This window comes from Urocitellus parryii, chromosome 5 (assembly GCF_045843805.1).
Source record: "Urocitellus parryii isolate mUroPar1 chromosome 5, mUroPar1.hap1, whole genome shotgun sequence".
In the NCBI taxonomy this organism is placed as follows: domain Eukaryota; kingdom Metazoa; phylum Chordata; class Mammalia; order Rodentia; family Sciuridae; genus Urocitellus; species Urocitellus parryii.
In genome coordinates this window covers 177,612,123-177,631,098 of record NC_135535.1, presented here as the reverse complement: position 1 = coordinate 177,631,098, position 18,976 = coordinate 177,612,123, and the positions used below count along the sequence as shown (strand labels likewise).

The 18,976-nt window shown below is 41.3% G+C and overlaps 1 protein-coding gene across 1 annotated transcript in view; it reads right to left on the bottom strand.

Annotated features, from left to right (window-relative positions):
* The window catches only part of Pde6c (phosphodiesterase 6C), a 49,884-nt gene that overhangs the window by 12,880 nt on the left and 18,028 nt on the right, over positions 1–18,976 (bottom strand). Inside the window, exons 9-15 of the mRNA XM_026397366.2 lie at positions 17,462–17,611; positions 16,757–16,900; positions 15,551–15,619; positions 10,938–11,084; positions 10,581–10,688; positions 10,123–10,232; positions 3,253–3,340 (exon numbers count right to left, since the gene is read on the bottom strand). Of these exons, the coding sequence (XP_026253151.2) occupies positions 3,253–3,340; positions 10,123–10,232; positions 10,581–10,688; positions 10,938–11,084; positions 15,551–15,619; positions 16,757–16,900; positions 17,462–17,611 (816 nt within the window). The remainder of the gene's footprint in view (positions 1–3,252; positions 3,341–10,122; positions 10,233–10,580; positions 10,689–10,937; positions 11,085–15,550; positions 15,620–16,756; positions 16,901–17,461; positions 17,612–18,976) is intronic.

The window sequence follows — 18,976 nt, the reverse complement described above, 5'->3', positions numbered from 1 at the left end:
CTGTGCTATTTCTTTGTATTAAACGGAACAAAAAGGGATGTTCTGAGTAATAACGGGGTTCTGTGATTTAGACTGAGCAATTTATTTTGTCATTTGTAGAAAATTTTTTTTTTTTAAAGAGAGAGTGAGAGAGAGGGAGAGAGAGAGAATTTTAATATTTATTTTTTAGTTCTCGGCAGACACAACATCTTTGTTTGTATGTGGTGCTGGAGGATCGAACCTGGCCCGCATGCATGCCAGGCGAGCGCGCTACCGCCTGAGCCACATCCCCAGCCCCTGTAGAAATTTTCTGTAGAGCAAATTTTAGTATTAAAATTTATACTGGTGCTCAGCAGTAGAGTACCTGCTCAGCATGGGAAAAGCCTGGACTTCCAGCCTCAGCACTGAGAAAAAGACATTTCTTTATGAGCAAATTGAACACTAAGAAAAAAAAAATCTGGCTAAAAATATTTCTACCCATTCATTCAGGTAAAGGGTTGATTTCTATCTGGTTTAAATCCCAAGGATTATTACATTCATTTAAAAAAAATTTTTAAAAACTTTAACATGTGTATTTTCTTTACAGAATTAAAAAGCAAAAGAACTACATTATGTTCCCAAAATAGGAAAAGCACATCTGATATATAAAAGTATCTTTTTTTTTCTTAGTGTTCAATTTGCTCATAAATAAGCTATGCGATTACATCACCTAGCGACTCTATTGACAAGGCTTTAAACATTTGCAATTAGCAGGTAGAATAGTAGTGTAGACAGGTCCTTGAAAAGATAGCAAAGATTATTGAGATGTAATATTCCTTTTTAGAAAGAATAATAAGTATTTATATAGCCATCAAAGCCAATTTAGGCTACAAAGTACATAACATAAAAAATTAAGGTGGGAAAACCATAACTGTTATAAACTGTCAAAGCTCAGAAGGAAAACATGTAAGATACCGGGAGCCTTCCAATGTCAAGCATTGAGATATTTGGCTGTAGCTTTTAAAATGTATTTTGATTTAGTAAATAAATGTATAATTAAGTGATAGATATATTTGACATGGCCTCATGGTGGTATCATAGAAACAATGGGATGTACAGAAAATTCTTACTCAGAAACCAAAGATTGTTCCATAAGCAAAACAAAGAATTATGACAAATTAGGTGATGACAGTTTTCCTTTCTTGAATTCCTTCCAGTCTACTCCTCCTCTTCTTTGTTTTTTAATTTTTATTTATTTATTTTTTTAGTCATACATGACAGTAGAATGCATTTTGATATATAATACATACATGGAATACATACATCAATCATATTGTCTATTCTATTCTGCTGCCCTTCCTATCCTCCCCTCCTCTCCCATCTTCTTTTTTTTCAAAAAACATTTATTTTTTAGTTGTAGTTGGACACAATACCTATATTTCACTTATTTATTTATTTTTTTATGTGGTACTGAGGATGGAACCCAGGGTCTCGCACGTGCGAGCAGAGTGCTCTACAGCTGAGCCACAACCCCAGCCCCTCTACTCTTCTTTTAATTGCCATAGAACAGCTATTACCTATGCTAGGATTTCTGCTGTAGGGAGAGATTCTATCTGCCCCTCAGGATTAAAGAGGCCTGGTTCAAATGCAAAACCCTAGACTCTGGCTCCAAAAAGGCTGGCCAGACTGTGCTTTCAAGAACACACACACACACACACTCACACACACACACACACATACACACAAACACACACATACCAGTAAACTGGCAATTCTGAAGAAGCTGGTCTGGACACCCATGTCTGACAACCACCATCTAGACTCCCCCAAGGTGCAATGAATCAAACATGGTTTGTCCTCTCTGAAACTCATGTTGAAATTTGATTCGCAACGTAAGGGTGTTGGTGAGGCCCTTGAGAAGTGAAGGTGTCATTGGGAGGGATTAATGCCTTTCTGGAAGTTCGTTCTCATGAAAGTTGTTATAAAGCAGACAGACGCTTACGACTGTCTCTTCTTCATGCCTACCTGCTCTTCCACCCCGAGACTCAGCAGATGTGGCCGTCTGATCTTGGATTTCCCAGTTTCCAAAAATGTGAACCAAAATAAACTTCCACTCTATAAATTATCCAGTCTCTGATATTTTGTTATAGCAACAGAAAACAGACTAAGGGTAGACGACATGTTTCACCAAGGGCATTGCTGATTGAGAAAAGCTACAGCAGGTTTAGGGTGGATGTAGTGTTGAGTGCTTATCAATCAGACATTATTAAAACCACTCAGATCATTTTCTTTTTTTTTTTCCACTTCTCTGCCCAGTCACCCTGCCTTAGAAGATGTTCCCACATGGCTTGTATGGACCATCTTGAGGCTTTTCATTACCTAGAAGAATTGAGTGTTCTCTCTAGACTTGACTTATTTCTGTGTATTCCCTCCCTGAGTCTTTAATAAAAGATTTTTACTGTAGATGAGAAAAAAGCCCCACTTTCCAGAGGGTGTATTTATCCTAATGAGCATACAATTCTCAGTAAGTTTGTTGCCTGTGAAAAATAGTGTCCCCTCTATTGAATAACGACTCATTTGAATTGGTTTTGGTTTGAAACTTTCTTAAGAAAGTGTTATTACATTATGTTCACAACTTTCCCACCTATCTATCTACCCCTTAAATAAAACTGAAGAAGGGAAGAAGAAGCAGCAGCTCCTAGGGAAGGGAGACTAGCAGAACGTGATAGATGCCACTCATCATGAATTCAAAAGACTTAAAGCCACTTCCTACCTAAAGCCATCTCTGACCCCTTCCCTTTTTCCTCCCATGAATGTGTTCCCTCCCTTTGGAGTTCCAGAACATGACTCCGTGCCCCTCTGATGGCAGCTACCTGTTTCTGTCTCATTTCCTGATCCATGCCTATTCCACTCTCAAGTCCGGCTCTCTCCGAGGCACAAACCAGGCTCCACAGTGTGTGCCCCAAGAAGTATAAGTAAACCAGGCACCTGCGTGGCCTCTTTCCCCCTTTACGCTAACTTATGTATGCTCAGCATGCAGAGAGTCTTTCACATCCACCGTATGCTTTTACTTCTTTGCCCAGGGACGCACAGAGATTCTGTTGACTTTCCATGGTTCTCTGTCTGAGCTACTTCAACTCATGGTTCAAAAACAACAACGGCAGTATAGCGATCCACATGGTAAGGCATGCATTGTCAATACCATAACTCAGGGCTACTCTCTTTGCAGCATTTTCTGTGGGTTAGGGCTCTGATCCAGAATCAGTAAGCTGCCCTGGAGAAAGGTGCACTTACCTCATCATTCAAGAGGGTCTTACTGTACTCCAGATGGTGCCTCTCCAAAATAGATGACCCATGAAGCCTCGCCAGTGGAGATGTGGACCTAGGAGGAAACCCACAACTTTAGCTGTTAAAGGATCACACAGAAGTCCATACTACAGAATCTTTACTGTTTCGGGATTCTTTTTTTCCATCTCTCTCCTCTTTCACCCACTAAATGTTTCTGTGAAATGGTCAAAAATAACATATTGAAAAGGTTTTTTTTTTTTTTTAGGTTAAACAGATGAGAATATGCTATTTCAGAAAAAAAATTGGAAAAAAACAATGCTTAAATTATTTACATTAGAGTTCAGTTCATCTCCTATATCTAAAATCTTTCCCCTCCTTCTCTCCCTCCCTTCCTTCCTCCTTCCCTTCCCTCCCTCCCTCCCTCCCTCTCTCTCTCTCCTCCCTCCCTCCTTCTTTCCTTCCTTCCTTCCTGCCTTCCTCCCTCCCTCCCCCCTCTCTCTCTCTCTCTCTTCCTTTCTTCCTTTCTCCAGAAATTAAACCAGGGGTGCTTTCCCATTGAACTCCATCCACAGCCCTCAGGGTCTCACTAAGTAGCTGAAGCTGGCTATGAACTTGCAATCCTCCTGCCTCAGCCTCCCTGTGTCCCTGGGATTATAGTAGTGCACCTAGCTTGTAGCTAAAATGTTTAAGTTCCCCCAGGATCTATGGTGGTGGACCCCGACTTACAAACATGTAGCAAACCTGTGAAAGCCCTTAAATTATTTGCTTAGAATGTGTTCAGTAAGAATTTCCCAGAATCAAGATGAAAATCACCATAAAGTAACATTCTTCCCCTCCTCCCCCAAGACAGTGAAATACATTTATATTTAAAGTTCCCTTTTGTTAAGGGTTATATAAATGGGAACCTCAGCCTTTGGTACCCTGTTTTTCTCCAGCACCTCCTGGCCCAGGAACCGGAAGCTGTATTGAAAATAAAAAGATGAAAGGAATAAGAGGTAAAAAGAGGCTGAACCTAAGGTCTACAAATTATAGGAATTTGCCATAGAAATATAGAAAAAATAATATAATAAAGGAAGATACAAGAAATATAGATGTCAGACAGTAGAGAAGTTTCACTTTACTTCATAGAAAACAGAACTTTACGGAGGGATAATACTCTGATTATGGAATAATTAAACTGTTGGAGCAGTATTATAACTGATTATAATTTTAATAAATATTTGAATTCCTACTCTGTGTCAGCACTGGAGATTTTCTTTTTCTTTTTTTTTTTTTTTTTAAGAGAGAGAGAGAGAGAGAGAATTTTCAATATTTATTTTCTAGTTCTCTGCGGACACAACATTCTTGTTGGTATGTGGTGCTGAGGATCGAACCCGGGCCGCACGCATGCCAGGCGAGCGCGCTACCGCTTGAGCCACATCCCCAGCCCTGGAGATTTTCTTTAAATGAATCAAGTTCAATTCTACTTAGAAGGGAGTGAATGATTAATTCTGTTAGGGTTATAAACATCAATCAAATATAATATTGGGAAACTAGATATTTTCCCAGCTTCAAAACAGCACTTCACCTATTACTTATTCTTTACCAAGGAGAAAATGTTCTAGAAAAAGGGATCTGCTGCACATATCTATAAGTAGTCTTAACCTCATAGCTGAAGTGACAAATGGATATCATGGACCTCTGATGCAATGCACAGAGAAGGCACAAGATCATCTATAAAGAATCCTTGCCCAAAATGTCAACCTGAATTTAATCAGGAAACAATTGACTAAATACAAATTGAGGGATATTGTGCAAAATAACTCTTCAAAAATATCAACAACCTGAAAGACACAAAAAGACTGATTAAAGTAGGTTAAAGATACCTGGCAACTAAGTACATGTGATCCTTGACCATATCCTGAATCAGAGAGCAGATAGCTAGAAAGGATATTATCGGGGTAATTGAAAATTTTTGAGAAAAAATTCTGTGTTAGATAATAGTATTGTTATCAAAAGAAATTTTCCTGAGGGTGATCATTGTCTTGTGTTTATGTAGACGTATGTCCCCCTTCTTCTTTGGAAATGTATGCTGAAATATTTAGGAATAAAATGCCATGATGTCTGCAACCAATTCACAAATGGTTCTGTAAAAAATAATTAATTTACACACACACACACACACACACACACACACACATCTATACATATTTGGGAAGAGAGGAAACTAGTCTGGCAAAATGTTTTCTTAGTAAAAGCAATTTACAAGCCTAGCACGGTAGCACACGCCTATTATCCATCGGCTCAGGAGACTGAGGCAGGAGGATCACGAGTCCAAAGCCAGCCTCAACAACTTAGTGAGGCTCTAAGCAGCTTATCTAGACCCTGTCTCAAAACAAGAATATAAAACAGGCTGGGGATGTGGCTCAGTAGTTAAGCACCCCTGGGCTCAACCTGGTACCAAAATAAAAACAGGTAATTTCCAAAGAAGATGAAAGAACATTGAAGGAAGGACTTCCAAGAAAAGGAAAGAAAAGAAAAACACAATATTTGTTAATAATTTTCTACATTAGAGGGCCTGGCAATAGTTAGCCTGAAGTATTGAAAATTTAACTCTAACCATTCAGGGAGAAAATAATTAGAGGAGAGAAGTTGAAGAAACAGAGACGACATGTGTGATCCGATTACTTAGCCTACCAGGTTTCCTTATCTTTCCAAGAATAATTTTTGAAAATTAAAACTCCAGCAGGAGGTGGTGAGAGTTGAGAGCAGAGAGGCCCTTTAACACAGGTGAGTATCATTCCCAACTGCTGCTGGGATTTGAGTGTGTGTGTGTTGAGGGGGGATCATTGTTGGTGTTCTCTAGGAAATTTTGAGGTATTGCCTTGGATGATTGAAGACTGGATACAAGTAAAATTTATGTTAAAACTTATTTATTTTTGGCGCTGGGGGTTTAAACCAGGAGCACTTTACCCCTGAAGTACATTCCCAGCCCTTTTTAATGTTTTATTTAGAGACAGGGTCTCACTGAGTTGCTTAGGGCCTAAGCAAAATTCCTAAGATTGGCTTTAAACTTGTGATCCTCCTATCTCAGCCTCCCGAGCTGCTGGGTAACGGGCTTGCACCCACTGTGCCTGGCTAGGATAAAACTTAAGAAGTAGGAGAGGGTGCAGTTTGAGGCTGAGAGAACAGGAGGTTGACGCATCTCTGAAACTTTAAACAGATGGCGTGTGAACATGTACAGAATAAGCAATGGGAACTGCAGAGAAGATGCAGCCACAGTGTCAATGTTAGGAGCCCTTCTGTGACGATGGAGCAGAAGGCCAGGGACAGCCTGTGTCTGGACCTCAGTGAGGCTATAGAGAAGATGCCTCTTGATACCTTCCATGCAGGCTGCAATATTGGGCGTCTTCATTCAATACTCAAACAGCTAGAAAGCAGAGCCCACCGTGCTGCCTTGCGGGTTGCCTTAATCAATTGCCTAGAAGTGGGTTTCCACTCTTGCCCCAGGGCTCTGCCTTGTTTTGCCCTGATGCATAATTTCATCAATGACTTGAATAAACATGGACAGAAGCCATGACTCTCCAACCTATAGATGATTAAAAAAAAAAAAACTGAAAAAAACCCCACCCTAATTTGTTGATTTACAGAGGATGATTGAAAAGGAGAATAAAGAATCAAATCAAGAAGATGAAGGTTAATCAGGATTCAAGGTAGTACTTCGAACCATGTGTGGATTACTCTGTCAAACTCCAGGACCCGCATTTTAGGAATGACATAAAAACACTGGAGTGGGTTCAGAGAATAATGATAAGTAGAATTATATGATGAAAACCATTAAAAAAAAATTAAAAGGACTTGGTGTGTACAACTGGGGAAAGAGTATACTTTGGGAAGAGGGACATGATAATTTTCTTTACTAGATGAAGGAATAGTCTGTAGATGATAAATTATACATATTGTGCCAGAACTAGAGACCTGAACTAGGAGAAACCAAAGTTGTGGGGAGATCAATTTCAGTTCAATATCATGAAGAACATTGGAGTCATATAGAATAGAAGGCTCTGCCTTGTAAGCAAGTAGGTTCTCCATTATGGAGAATAATCAAACGCAGGCCAGAGGAAAGAGGAAGGCATATAGGAGAAGAGAGGCCTACACTGGATGGAAGGATGAGTGAATTCTAAAATTTCTAATTTTTTTCTGATAATGGCATTTCTCCAGTAATCAAAGGAGACCCAAAGATCAGTGAGCTAAAAAACTAATCAGAGAAAAGGGGATGAGAGGGACAAAGAAATCTACAAACATAAAAGCATGGAATGGAAAACAAACTGGTTATATGAGTGAAGTAAACAAAGAGAACACAAAAACTTGAGGGAATAATAAATAGAATTTTGAAAATGGCAAGGTTTTTAGGGCATTGTCGAGGGCATAGTCTAAGGCTGGGAGATGAGAGTGGAAAGGAAACGAAGGATTTCACACATTCTGGAGACAAGTAATCAGATCAAGGGAACAAGGACAAGCCAGGAAGCAGAGTCATCAGGGTCCCAACAGTTTCAGGGGACTCCATAGGTGGCTTCATTGGTACCATCAGTGTGAGAAGAATTATTGAGTCTTATTCAACCTTCTTATTAACTACTTAATAAAAAGTCATGTCGCAACATCTTTGTGGACTCCCTGAGCCATTCTTCCAACAAAATAGGGGTACATAAAGAAGTTCATCAAAATTGCTATTGAAGTACTGTGTGCAAAAAAAAAAAAAAAGAAAAAGAAAAAGACTGCATTTGACCCCGAGAGCTTCGTGGAACTCCCAGAAGGATGTAGTTCCACCTGAGACTGAGGGAAGACAGGCCGGTCCTGCTCTGCAGTCAGGCAACCCTTTCCATCCCCACTTCTACACACAACCGCATTTAATCTTCATACCTTGCTCGTGTCCAGTTTCCAGAAGAGACATGTTTTAAAGACCCTAAGAGTCCCCACACTGGCCGGCCAAGGCAGAGATCTGGGATATGGGATAGGCATCTTTTTCCTACAAACGGGGAGGTGAGACACCACACCCAATCCTGATGCTTCCTGTAACCTAAGGTAAGTGTGACTTCCTCCTTTGGAACTGATTTTCTCATCCATAACAGCGGGGAATGTCAGTATCTCCCATGGGGGGTGCTAGGAGGATAAAATAAGACAATGCATGTCAAGTTCTTAGCTTCGTCCAGCACACAAGAGGGTACCCCATGAATGTTAGGTCCTTTGTAACTGAATTGGTTAATATACTGCCCAAAGTGAAAGAGGCAGAGAACTCCAACCACTGTCAGGAGATTTGCACATAGGACAGAATGATCAGTGTGGACCGGACGAACCCAGGATGAAGAGATTCTTGCCCCAAGCCTCAGCAGATCCCCCTTTCAGGATAAGACCTAACTGCTACCACTGCTGAAGGTGAGGAATCACTATTTACAAAGTGCTTTACATTTGCTCAATGTTTTTCTTGAGCACCAACTATGTAGGTTTCACATATATAATGTCATTGGATTCTCATCACAATCTTTGAGAGGCTATTATTATATCCATTTCATAGCTAAGAAACTGAATCTTAAATAGATTAAGTGCCTCACCCAAGATACCTCAAGCAGACAGGAGTTGGACCCCCAAAACCAATACTCCTAAGCCTGATCTTCTTGAAACACCTCACTACCTCTGGAGAGGGGTGGGTTAGGTGTCAGAAATGGGGGTGAAGTATAACTGAGGCAGATAGTGCATCTTTAAAACCACTATCAAGGATGATCATGATCCTTGAACAAGGGTGCTTTGGGTGACTCTGAACTTGGACGACCTGAGAGAAACATCATGCTTCGAACATGGACTCGCTGTTATGTCTGTACAGGATGAAAATCATCATAAGAAAGTTTCTTTATCCTTAAAAAAATTTTTTTTCAAGGATCTGGTCTAGCACGAATACAACTGATGAATTTTGAAGAATACCAATGACTAATAAAAGAAATCAAAATATTTCATATTCATTAAGGGCTAAGAGTCTACCATAAGCTGAGGGCTTTATAGGCATTATCTCACTTAATCTTTACAAAGACCTTACCTGTTAGATGCCATGATTATAATTCCTATTTTCCAGATGAGGAAATTGAGGCTTATAAAGCAGAAATAACTTGTGAACCCAGTGAAACCAAATCTGTCTGACCCTGAGCCTGCCCCCTTATTATTGCACTTTCTTTCTTGGGGCGAGAGAGGAAAATGGCATTGATGTTAGGATAGAAGACCAGCTAAAGGAGGGTTTGACTTTTAGAAGCCAAGGGACCAAGAAATGAAGGGTGATGAGCCCAGGAAGAAGTGTTCTCCAGCTCAAGCTGGGGAGCATTCTTAGATGGACGCAAATTTAAGCCTAAGATTAACGTACTTTTCTTTTTCTCAGTATGGTGAACTGAACCCAGGAGCGCTCTACCACTGAGCTGCACCGGCCCTTTTTTACAATTATTATTTTGAGACAGGACCTTGCTACGTTGCTAAGGCTGGCCTCAAACGTGCAATTCCCCTGCCTCAGCCTCCTGAACAGCTGGGACTATGGCGTGCACCACCGCTGTTCCCAGAAAATGAAAGTCAGTACTCTGATTTGAAGTCAGTACTCTGATTAAATAAAGAAAAAAAAATGAAGGCATATAAAAATAAGGCATTTGGAAATGGAAACGGAAGGATGTAAGCAGCCGGGCAGAAAGAGCAGACATCATCACGATGGCTGAAGCTTGGGAGGGAACAGAATAAGGCATTGCTGTTCCCAAACCGGGTGAAGAGAAATTCACTGGGCTAACGGATAGGGAAAGTCTTCTTCTCCCCCTAGGCACCTTGGAACACCCACAAGGACATGTCAATACTGCATCTGTGTTCACTTACTTCATCTGGTACAAATTATTGGTGCCTCTGTGATCAATGTCATGGCAGAAGGCAGCAGCAAGCATGGCAAAAGCTTCCAGATCTGTGTAGTATTTTTTTAGTCTTCCTGTCTAAAAATATACAAAGGCACATATTTATGTCAATTAATACATCTCCCCAGCAAGGCCTGCCTGCACCCACCACGATTTCACAGAGAGTTGGCTTATTTCTTGTGTGTCACATAGCATTCTGGGAAATTCCCAAACCTAGCAGGCGACTGAATTTTCCTTTAAGAAATGAGTTGCATGAAGGTCGGGGTGCTAATTCAGCCCAGTGCCCAGAGATTCCCCACATTCCTGGGATCATCTGCAGCAAGACTGGGGTTTGACTGTAACCATGAACTTAAAATGAAGCATCTGAAGTAATGCTCAAGTGGGAACTGGCAGTTTTACAATGATTTCCAGGACTTCGTGACCTACCATCAGCAGAGTAAACATGGTCTGTCCCACGTTGAACCCGTGCCGCCAGTTGTGGTAAGTGACAGCGCGGTACCCTTTCCTCACCGTGTACATCCATCTGGTAAGAACCTGTTACCCAAAGACACAACGTCGGTCAGACTTTGGAATCGAATTCTAAAGGTTAGAAGGCCTGTGACAATCTTATCTCCAAAGATGTGTTGGTCTTGTTGACAGAGTTGAAGCTGATGTATTTACAAAGTTAATGATAATTTAAAATCCAAACTGAGTTAATCTTTTGAACCACAGAAAACATTAGGGAAGTGCAGCAACAGAATCACACCGTGTTTTTTTTTTTTTTAAAATGAAATAACATCTGACCTCTACAGGTACTTTGAATTTCTCCACCACATTTATTTCAAAAAACATTCGGAGTCCACATTTAATCAATTCGTGCTCTGTAATGGGGAAGTCGCTGAAGCGGAATTCATACAGTTCTACCGCCTGTGGGTCCGGCAAGTCCTCTTTCTGTTGAAAAGACAAATTGTCTTAGATTGCATTCATCTTTTCCCCTTTATGATCACATACCCAACACTGAACGGAAAACCAAATTGTAATAAATGGATAACACAGGTCCTTCACTGAGCCACTGTGTCAGGCACTGGGTTGTACAGTTTGCACAGATGATCTTTACAAAAACCTACATACATAAGTATGCCCATTTACAGGTGGTGAAACAGATTCTGCCTTATTTTAAAACTTTCTAAGTGATGGGATTCGATTCCAAACCTAATTCCAGTGGCTGTCTTCTTTCTATGATGCAAAATTAAATGTTTAATCTTATCAGATTTCATTACTCAGTTCCTCTTTTGTTCCAGTCAAGAAATATTCAGTCAACAGCAGGTATTTGCTTAATTTCACCCTCTTGTATTTTCCTTTTTATTTGCTCAGTGATAGCCTCCCACTAGACCCATGGTGCCTGTCTCTGAAGGTGCCCAGTCAACGTTTGCTGAATGAATGGCTGAGGGCCTCCCAGTGTGGGTGCACATTTGCTGACACTTCTTTTAACCCACGTCTTGTTAGGACTTAGGGGTATGTGAGAAAAACAGCGAAGTACGTGAGCATTGACACGACTTGGGAAATAAAAATATGGATCCTGCCTTAGAGGAACTTAATTTATTGAAACGGGTATGAAATACAGGCCAGTGAGGGGTGAGAGCTTCGACTCATCAGAGAGCATGGCAGCCAGTGCTTGGTGCTGTGGGAGAAACCAAGTGCCTGGGGACAGGTGGCTTCCCATTAATTAAATAAGGAACTCTGGAGGGACATGAGCTGGTAGAAGAAAGGAAAGAGGAGATCCCATAAGGAAAGAGAAGGAAGGAGGGGATTCCATGATGGGGAGAGATCGTGCCAAGAGACAGTTTAGCAACAGCCACGAGGGTCCACCAGATGGACCTGCAGGAGCTCATTCAGAGACTCTTACTGACTGCACAGCCTGTCCCAATACTGCGCTGAGAGGGTCAAAAAAGTCAGAAAAAGCATGTCACCTCCCTCAGGAAGTTCAAGCTTTCCTAGAGAACAACAAATGGCATAAGCCTGCGTCAAGCAAAATTATGGCTTCTAGTCCCCCGGCCCCTGTGCCTGGGCTGGCTCTTTGGGCTCTTGCCCGTCCCTCACTGGGCTTCCCAGGGCCCTCCTGGGTGCCCCTCTCACCACTGCCACTCTGGTAACTTCGAACAAGATATTTTATTTTTTCTGAAAAGCAATGGCTTGAAGCCAGGAGACCAGCATTCAGTTTTAGGTTCTAATTAGATACATCACCACACCTGAAAAGGCCTCTCTCTATGTTCTCATCTGTGAAATGGGACAGTATAAGGGCATTTTTTTTTAATTTCATTGTTTGGTCATCAATGAATCCCAGTTTCATTTTCAACGGGTCAAAGAAATTGGGACTCCATTCACGGCCCCTTTTTTCCTCCTCCATTTCTCACAGGGCCCTCCTCGGCCCTCTGCTGTCCCTGGCCTTCCTGATCTTTCTTTCTCAAACCTCTCCAGACCCCTTGCTCAGCTCAGCCCTTCCTTTTTCTTTTCTTTTTTTTTATTCATTCAGGAATATTTATCAGACCTGTACGTGTCCTAGGCAACAAGAGAAGCCGGCATGGCCACTGTCCCTGAACTATGCACTCCCAGGTGGAGAGACAGGTGATTTGTGAGTCTTGGAAAAATCAGCCCCAGAGGCTGCGAGAGCTGTGGAGTGCGCCCCTCCCCCTCCCACCCCACAGGCCCTGGCGTCTCAGGCCCCTAGTCCTCAGAGATAAGAGTTGGAAATGTTGTTGCCTTCATCGCAGGATCATCACTCTCAAGTGTAAACGTATAATTCAGTAGGAGACATAAGTAAGAAGTTCTCAGAATCATGACTCCTAGGCCCCATTCACAGTCACAGGCCAATTAAATGGGAGTCTAATACAGAAATCACACCGTTTTTCAGTCTGCGATCCCGAGAGATGGATAAAAGCAAAGGCTACTTGTTGGTCTGGTCAGTGGCACTCTGGCTCCATGGAGCTGATGTTCTTTGCAGAAATCACAGCTGAGGGCTGACAGCAGGGGAGGAGCTTGTCGGCAGCCTACTGAGTATAAAGTAACTCCAGGTCTCCTGCCTCCTATGAACTATAATCAGGTGACTTTTGAGGTCCCCTGTGCAGGACGGTCACAGTCTTGTCCCACACCTATCAGCTTTTCTCTGCTGCTAACCGGTGCTCCAGCCACACCCAACTGCTTTGGTCGCCCTGGACCAACCTGCTGTCCTGTGTCTCCACCCCTGTTTGCACTGCCCTTGAGTCCCACTCCCATCTCCAGCCATCTGCAGGCCCCATCTTCTGTCTTGGCCTGGACACTGTCTCCTTTCCCCTCAGACCTCGGCACCGTGGTCTCCCCTGTGACTCTACCATCTTCTGAGCATGGCACGAGGCCTCGACCTTCCCAGAGCCCTGGGATTCAGGCTTCGAGAACACAGCTGGGCAGTGACATTGCTTACATTTCTGTGTCTTCCTAATACACAGGGGGCTTCTTGAACCAGATAAGAGCTAGTTCGTATTTTTTGCCTTCAGCACCTAACGCTGTTCCTTGCGTGGTGTGTCTCAATAGTTACTGAATGAAAAAAAAAAAATGAGCAAAGGATAAATCAATGAGGCACGTCTCTGGGAAATGCTCTGCAACTTCTACGGTCTGGTCAACATAAGCAGCAGGGCCTCCAAGAGGGCCCCAAACGGCCCACAGAGCAGGAGGAAGCCAGGAGGAGGGCCTTCACCACCTCCTTTGCCTGACTCAGGGGACTGCCACCCTGTTCCTTCCACACAGAGACCTAGAACCACAGTCACCCCTAGAGAAGAGGCTAGACCTCCCCTGAACCTCAAATTAAGGTGCACCCCTGGAGAAAGAATCAGAGTGAGAAGTGACTCCAGGATGATATTAGAGAATTCTTTCTGGCCCATTTGTTTGCTTTACTTCCTAAATTTTATGCAGTGGTGATTTGGGATTAACCCAGAATGGATTTTACATTCAAAATAAGCTATTTTTGATAAGTCTATTGTACTTGACAACATCAGGTCCTTCCTCCTCTATGTGAGAACTAGGTTCTTTCTGGTGTCAGACATGTTGATTAAAGTTCTATTTGACAAGAAGTTGCATATCAAGTCAGGTGTGGTGGCACACTCAACGTAATATCAACAAACAGGAAGGCTGAGGCAAAGAGGAATCCCAAGTTCAAGTCCAGCCTGGGTAACAGAGTGAGGCCTTGCCCCTGTGTGTGTACCTCAGGGACACAAAACACAGAGGGCAGGAACTGAGCCCTCAACAAGGCTGAGAGGCCAGTGATCTGTGACAGCAGAGCCAAGGGCCAGGGTGGGAGGACAAAGCCTATAAACACGGGAGGGGGCAGGTGAGATGATACCTCTTCGTTTTGTAGGAATGCTTGTATTACCGATTGGACGGGGCAGAGGGAAACAGGATGAAGCAGTTATAGAGGGAATTAAATGTGATATTATTTTAAGGTTCAGGTCTCTGAAATCTTTATAAATATTCCAGGAGCTCATGGGATTGTAGAAGAACCTCACTCTAGCAATGGGGACTCCAGTAAGGGCAAAACTGAAGAAGACCACCCCCCCCTAAAAAAATTCTAAAAGCAATTCTCTTCATCTTCTAGAAGGAAGTCTAACCCTCTTTCTAGAAAGATAACATCATTCAGATATCCTACATTTTTATTCACAATATCTGATTTTTAATTTAAAAATCTTGAAGCATGCTTTTTTAAAAACAGGATCAAATGACTGAAACCAATGTAAAAATAACAGTAGAACCAGGCTTAGAGGTGATTGGGGTGTTAAGGGTTTTTTTTTTTTTTTAATAATTATGATTTTAAAAATAGTCAAAATAGAAAAATGTTGAAACACTAAAAGAGGAATTATGCATGCAATCTGGAACCAAAAAAGATGATCTCTAATATTAAGAATTTATTGAGTGGGACACGGGACAAAATGAGAGAAGGAACAAGTGAGCTAAAAGAGGAACTGATTTTAACCAGAAATGATAGGGGTGACCTAAGGACAACAGGAAGGCACTGAATTCCTCCAGACTCCACAAGAGAAGTCAGGGAGGGCACATGGTCAATTGAGTCTACAAGGGTCTGTGGTCGAGTGTGACTCTGGCATGCCCTCTGGAGTGGCCAGGGTGCAATCCAAAGGTATGAAAATAAACGAAGTCATGATATCCCTAGATTCTGTGCCTGAGGTCTTTCATGCAGGAGTCTAACTGGGATTCCACATTATCTTTGTGAGTTGAACTGGAGAGGACAAAGATAAAAAACAACAAGAAACCAGCTCTTTTTGGCCTCCCAAAGTATCAGGGAAGAGAAACCTCAACATTTACTTGAGAAATAAGAAAGCAGGTCCTAATATATTTTCTTAAAAGGACATCAGGGATAGAAGGAAAACACTTACCAAAATTTTGACAAGCTGTTTTTCTTCACAGTCTTCAATTGAATCTATATTTAACTTCTCTTTAAATTTCTAAAATGTAAAAGCAATTGAGGTGTGAAATTCCTATGAAGGAGATTTCTATCATGTTCCTCTACTATTAAAATAAGTTAAAAGATACATTTTAAATACAGTAAGTTCCATAATAGAGATGCATTCTGGATACTAAACCCTGTAGTACTTTATTATGAAGAGTTGTACCCAAGAAGTAATTGAATACAACCAATTTCTCTAAATTTGTGGGTAAATAGGTAAAAAGAAAAAAATAGAAAGAAAGAGAAAAATGGGTAGCTTGCATCTGTTTTCCAATTAGCAATTACCCATGATTTCTCCCAGACCTTCTCATCTTTAACATGTCAAACACTCAAATCAAGTATTTTTTTTTAGCTCTCAAACTCACCATTGAAACCCAAACCAACCAAACAAAACCCAAACTACACCTGTGCACATACCCCCAAATCAAGCAAAATGCAAGGAATGGAGATAAAAGGTGTGTGATGTTTTTCTTTCATTTTGTGGCAATTAAAATGTTAGAAAAATCTGGCTCCCCCAACATCTATGATATCGGTCTTGGTCAATGACTTTCTTTGGTCACTGTGATGTGAGCAAAGACTTGTGTACTTGGGCTTGCTCTTTTGTTCTTCTGTCATCACTGAGAAAAACATCTATCAGGTTGCTTCTGGTCCATGAAAGATGAAGAACACATAGAGCAAACCCAACTCACATCTTGGAGCCACACTCAGTCAAAGTCAAACAAAGCCTGGTCAACCCCCAAATTCATGTGTGAGAGAGAGATGCTCTTACTACATGCCACTGTTCTATTGTGGTGGTTGTTATGCAGCATTATATGATAATAACGGACTAATACATTGTTCTTCCTGGAAATATTTTTTTCCCTTGATAGCACACTTGAATCTAGATATCACTACTTGAGATCCTATAAACCCAGGAACTGTTATTAACATAGACCAATCTAACCAAGTAACCTAGCATCCTGGGTCTATGTACACTGAGCCACCAAAGTCCTCCTTCAGCCCCTCTTTCTGCTTTCCCCTCCTTAGCCCAGGACTAAACTTATGTCCCTTTGTCAGATTCCGGGGTGATTAGGTGATTTCCAGAAGCTGAGGTCAACTACCACCTAGTATTTATAGGGTTAAATTCCCCACTTACCAAAATAGACTTAATTTCATCAGGAGTGGCTTTGGTATGGTTCATGAGCATTTCCTGAGCAATGTCCTTTCTATTTTCTAGCTTATTCATCTTCTCATAGGTGTCAGTATTTAAAAGAGACCATCCAAGGAATTGTGTGAGAGTCTGAAATGTATAAAAAGTTATCCAGATTATCTAAGTTAAAGGAAAATCGATGTGGTGAGAGCAATCTATAGGCTTTCTAATTAGTCAGTTTCCTTCACCATCAGAAACCCAGTTCCTTACTTTAATATAACATATAAATAATCAGACGCACACAATAAAATGGATGAATCCCTTGCTTTTCAAAGAGCAATGAACCATGAGCACTCTATTGCAGGAGAAGAATTATAAACCACAGTAGAATAAATAAAGCAGAATCTAAAAATTGGACAGAGGGCTGGGGTTGAGAAAGAGAATGAAGAAGAAGATAGAAATACTCTTTCCTGTTTTTCTAGAATTAGAAAGAATTTTGGTTAAGCCAAAACTTTACACTTCAGTAGGAAATGTTGCAATTTGTAGAAGTCAGGAAATAGAAATGACACAATAACAATATTTTGGTTTTAATCATGAGTGACTCATGTCTTAATTGCCCTCCAAAATATCATCCCAGAATAACAAATAATTATGCATCCTCCATTATTTTGCGAATTTCACTTACTTCCATTATTTTATTATTGCGCTTACTTCAGTAATGTGTTCGTCATGTTCATCAAAAGGCTTTCCATCCTTCCTGTTGTAAAATGTAGCTACTCCCACAATATCTTCTTTTTTGTTGACAATAGGCAGGGACAAGACATGCTTAATGACCCAACCAGTTTCATCTACAGGTCCTTTCTACAAACAATAAGAAAACTTAGGTTCTTTCTTTTTCTTTTCTTCCTTTTTCCCCCTCACTTTTTAATTTGAAAGAGAGATACACAGGATGTTACAAAGAAAAGCAAGGAGAAGCCAGGTGTGGTGGCACCTGCCTGTAATTCCAGTGGCTTGGGAGACTGAGGCGGGGGGATCGTGAGTTCAAAGCCAGCATCAGCAAAAGCAAGGTGCTAAGCCACTCAGTGAGACCCTGTCCCTAAATAAAATACAAAATAGGGCTGGGGATGTGGCTCAGTGGCCGAGTGCCCTTGAGTTCAATCCCTGGTATGCAAAAGAGAGAGAGAGAGAGAGAGAGAGAGAGAGAGAGAGAGAGAGAGAGAGAGAGAGAGAGAGAGAGAGAGAGAGAAAGAAAGAAAGAAAGAAAGAAAGAAAGAAAGAAAGAAAGAAAGAAAGAAAGAAAGAAAGAAAGAAAGAAAGAAATGCGAGGAAATTTCCCATGTATCCTTCACCCAGCTTCTACCAATGGTCATATATGCAATTCCTGCCTTGTGTCAGAACACAGCTGGGACTGTACTTTACCTCACTGTCCTATGATATTTTTTCTTTCTTTCTTTCTTTCTTTTTTTTTTTGTAGTATTGGAGATTGAATCTGTGGTCTCACTTGTGCTAAGCAAGCACTCTACCACTGAAGTACATGCCCAGCCCTTGTTCAACTCATTTCTTATACAAATTCTCTCTATTGAAATACCTAGTACCATTTTTATTTTTCTGGCTGCTACATCAAGGTAGTGTTTTGTCTCATGGTACATTGAGTTTAAGAAGCATCTGCCAAGCCCCTATGCTGTGCCAAGAAGTGGTCTAGTTGTTGATGTTGTAAAAGTGAATAAAATCAAGGCTCAAGATACTTCCAGGGTAATGGGAAAATGCAGGTAAGAAGGTTCAGTGTTTCTCAAAGTGTGGTCCAAGGACCACATGCAACAGATTGGTTTTAGCTAGCTTTGTAGTCTCTGGGCATGTGTCTTAAATAAGATCCCTTGATAATTCTGGTGTCCTCTCAAGTGTGACAACTATGACGGAGCATCTGCATAGTATGTGGCTGGGGCAAAGTTAGCCTTGATCCCATACCTCACATTGTTGGTTCTTTGAGCCTCCCGTGGCTCATTCAATCATCCTTTGAGGCCCTGCTGAGTCTTGTCTTTCCCACAAAGCCTTCACTAACTTTTCTGACTCGTATGAAACTTGTCTTTTTTCAGCATTCCAACACACTTATAGTCTGGATCACACAATTGAATGTCCAGATATTTCCTAAATGCTTCAGAATTGTTGATTTTGGTCTTTGAGGCTATCTCCTAAATTTATCAAAAGGCAAGGACTATCACATAGACT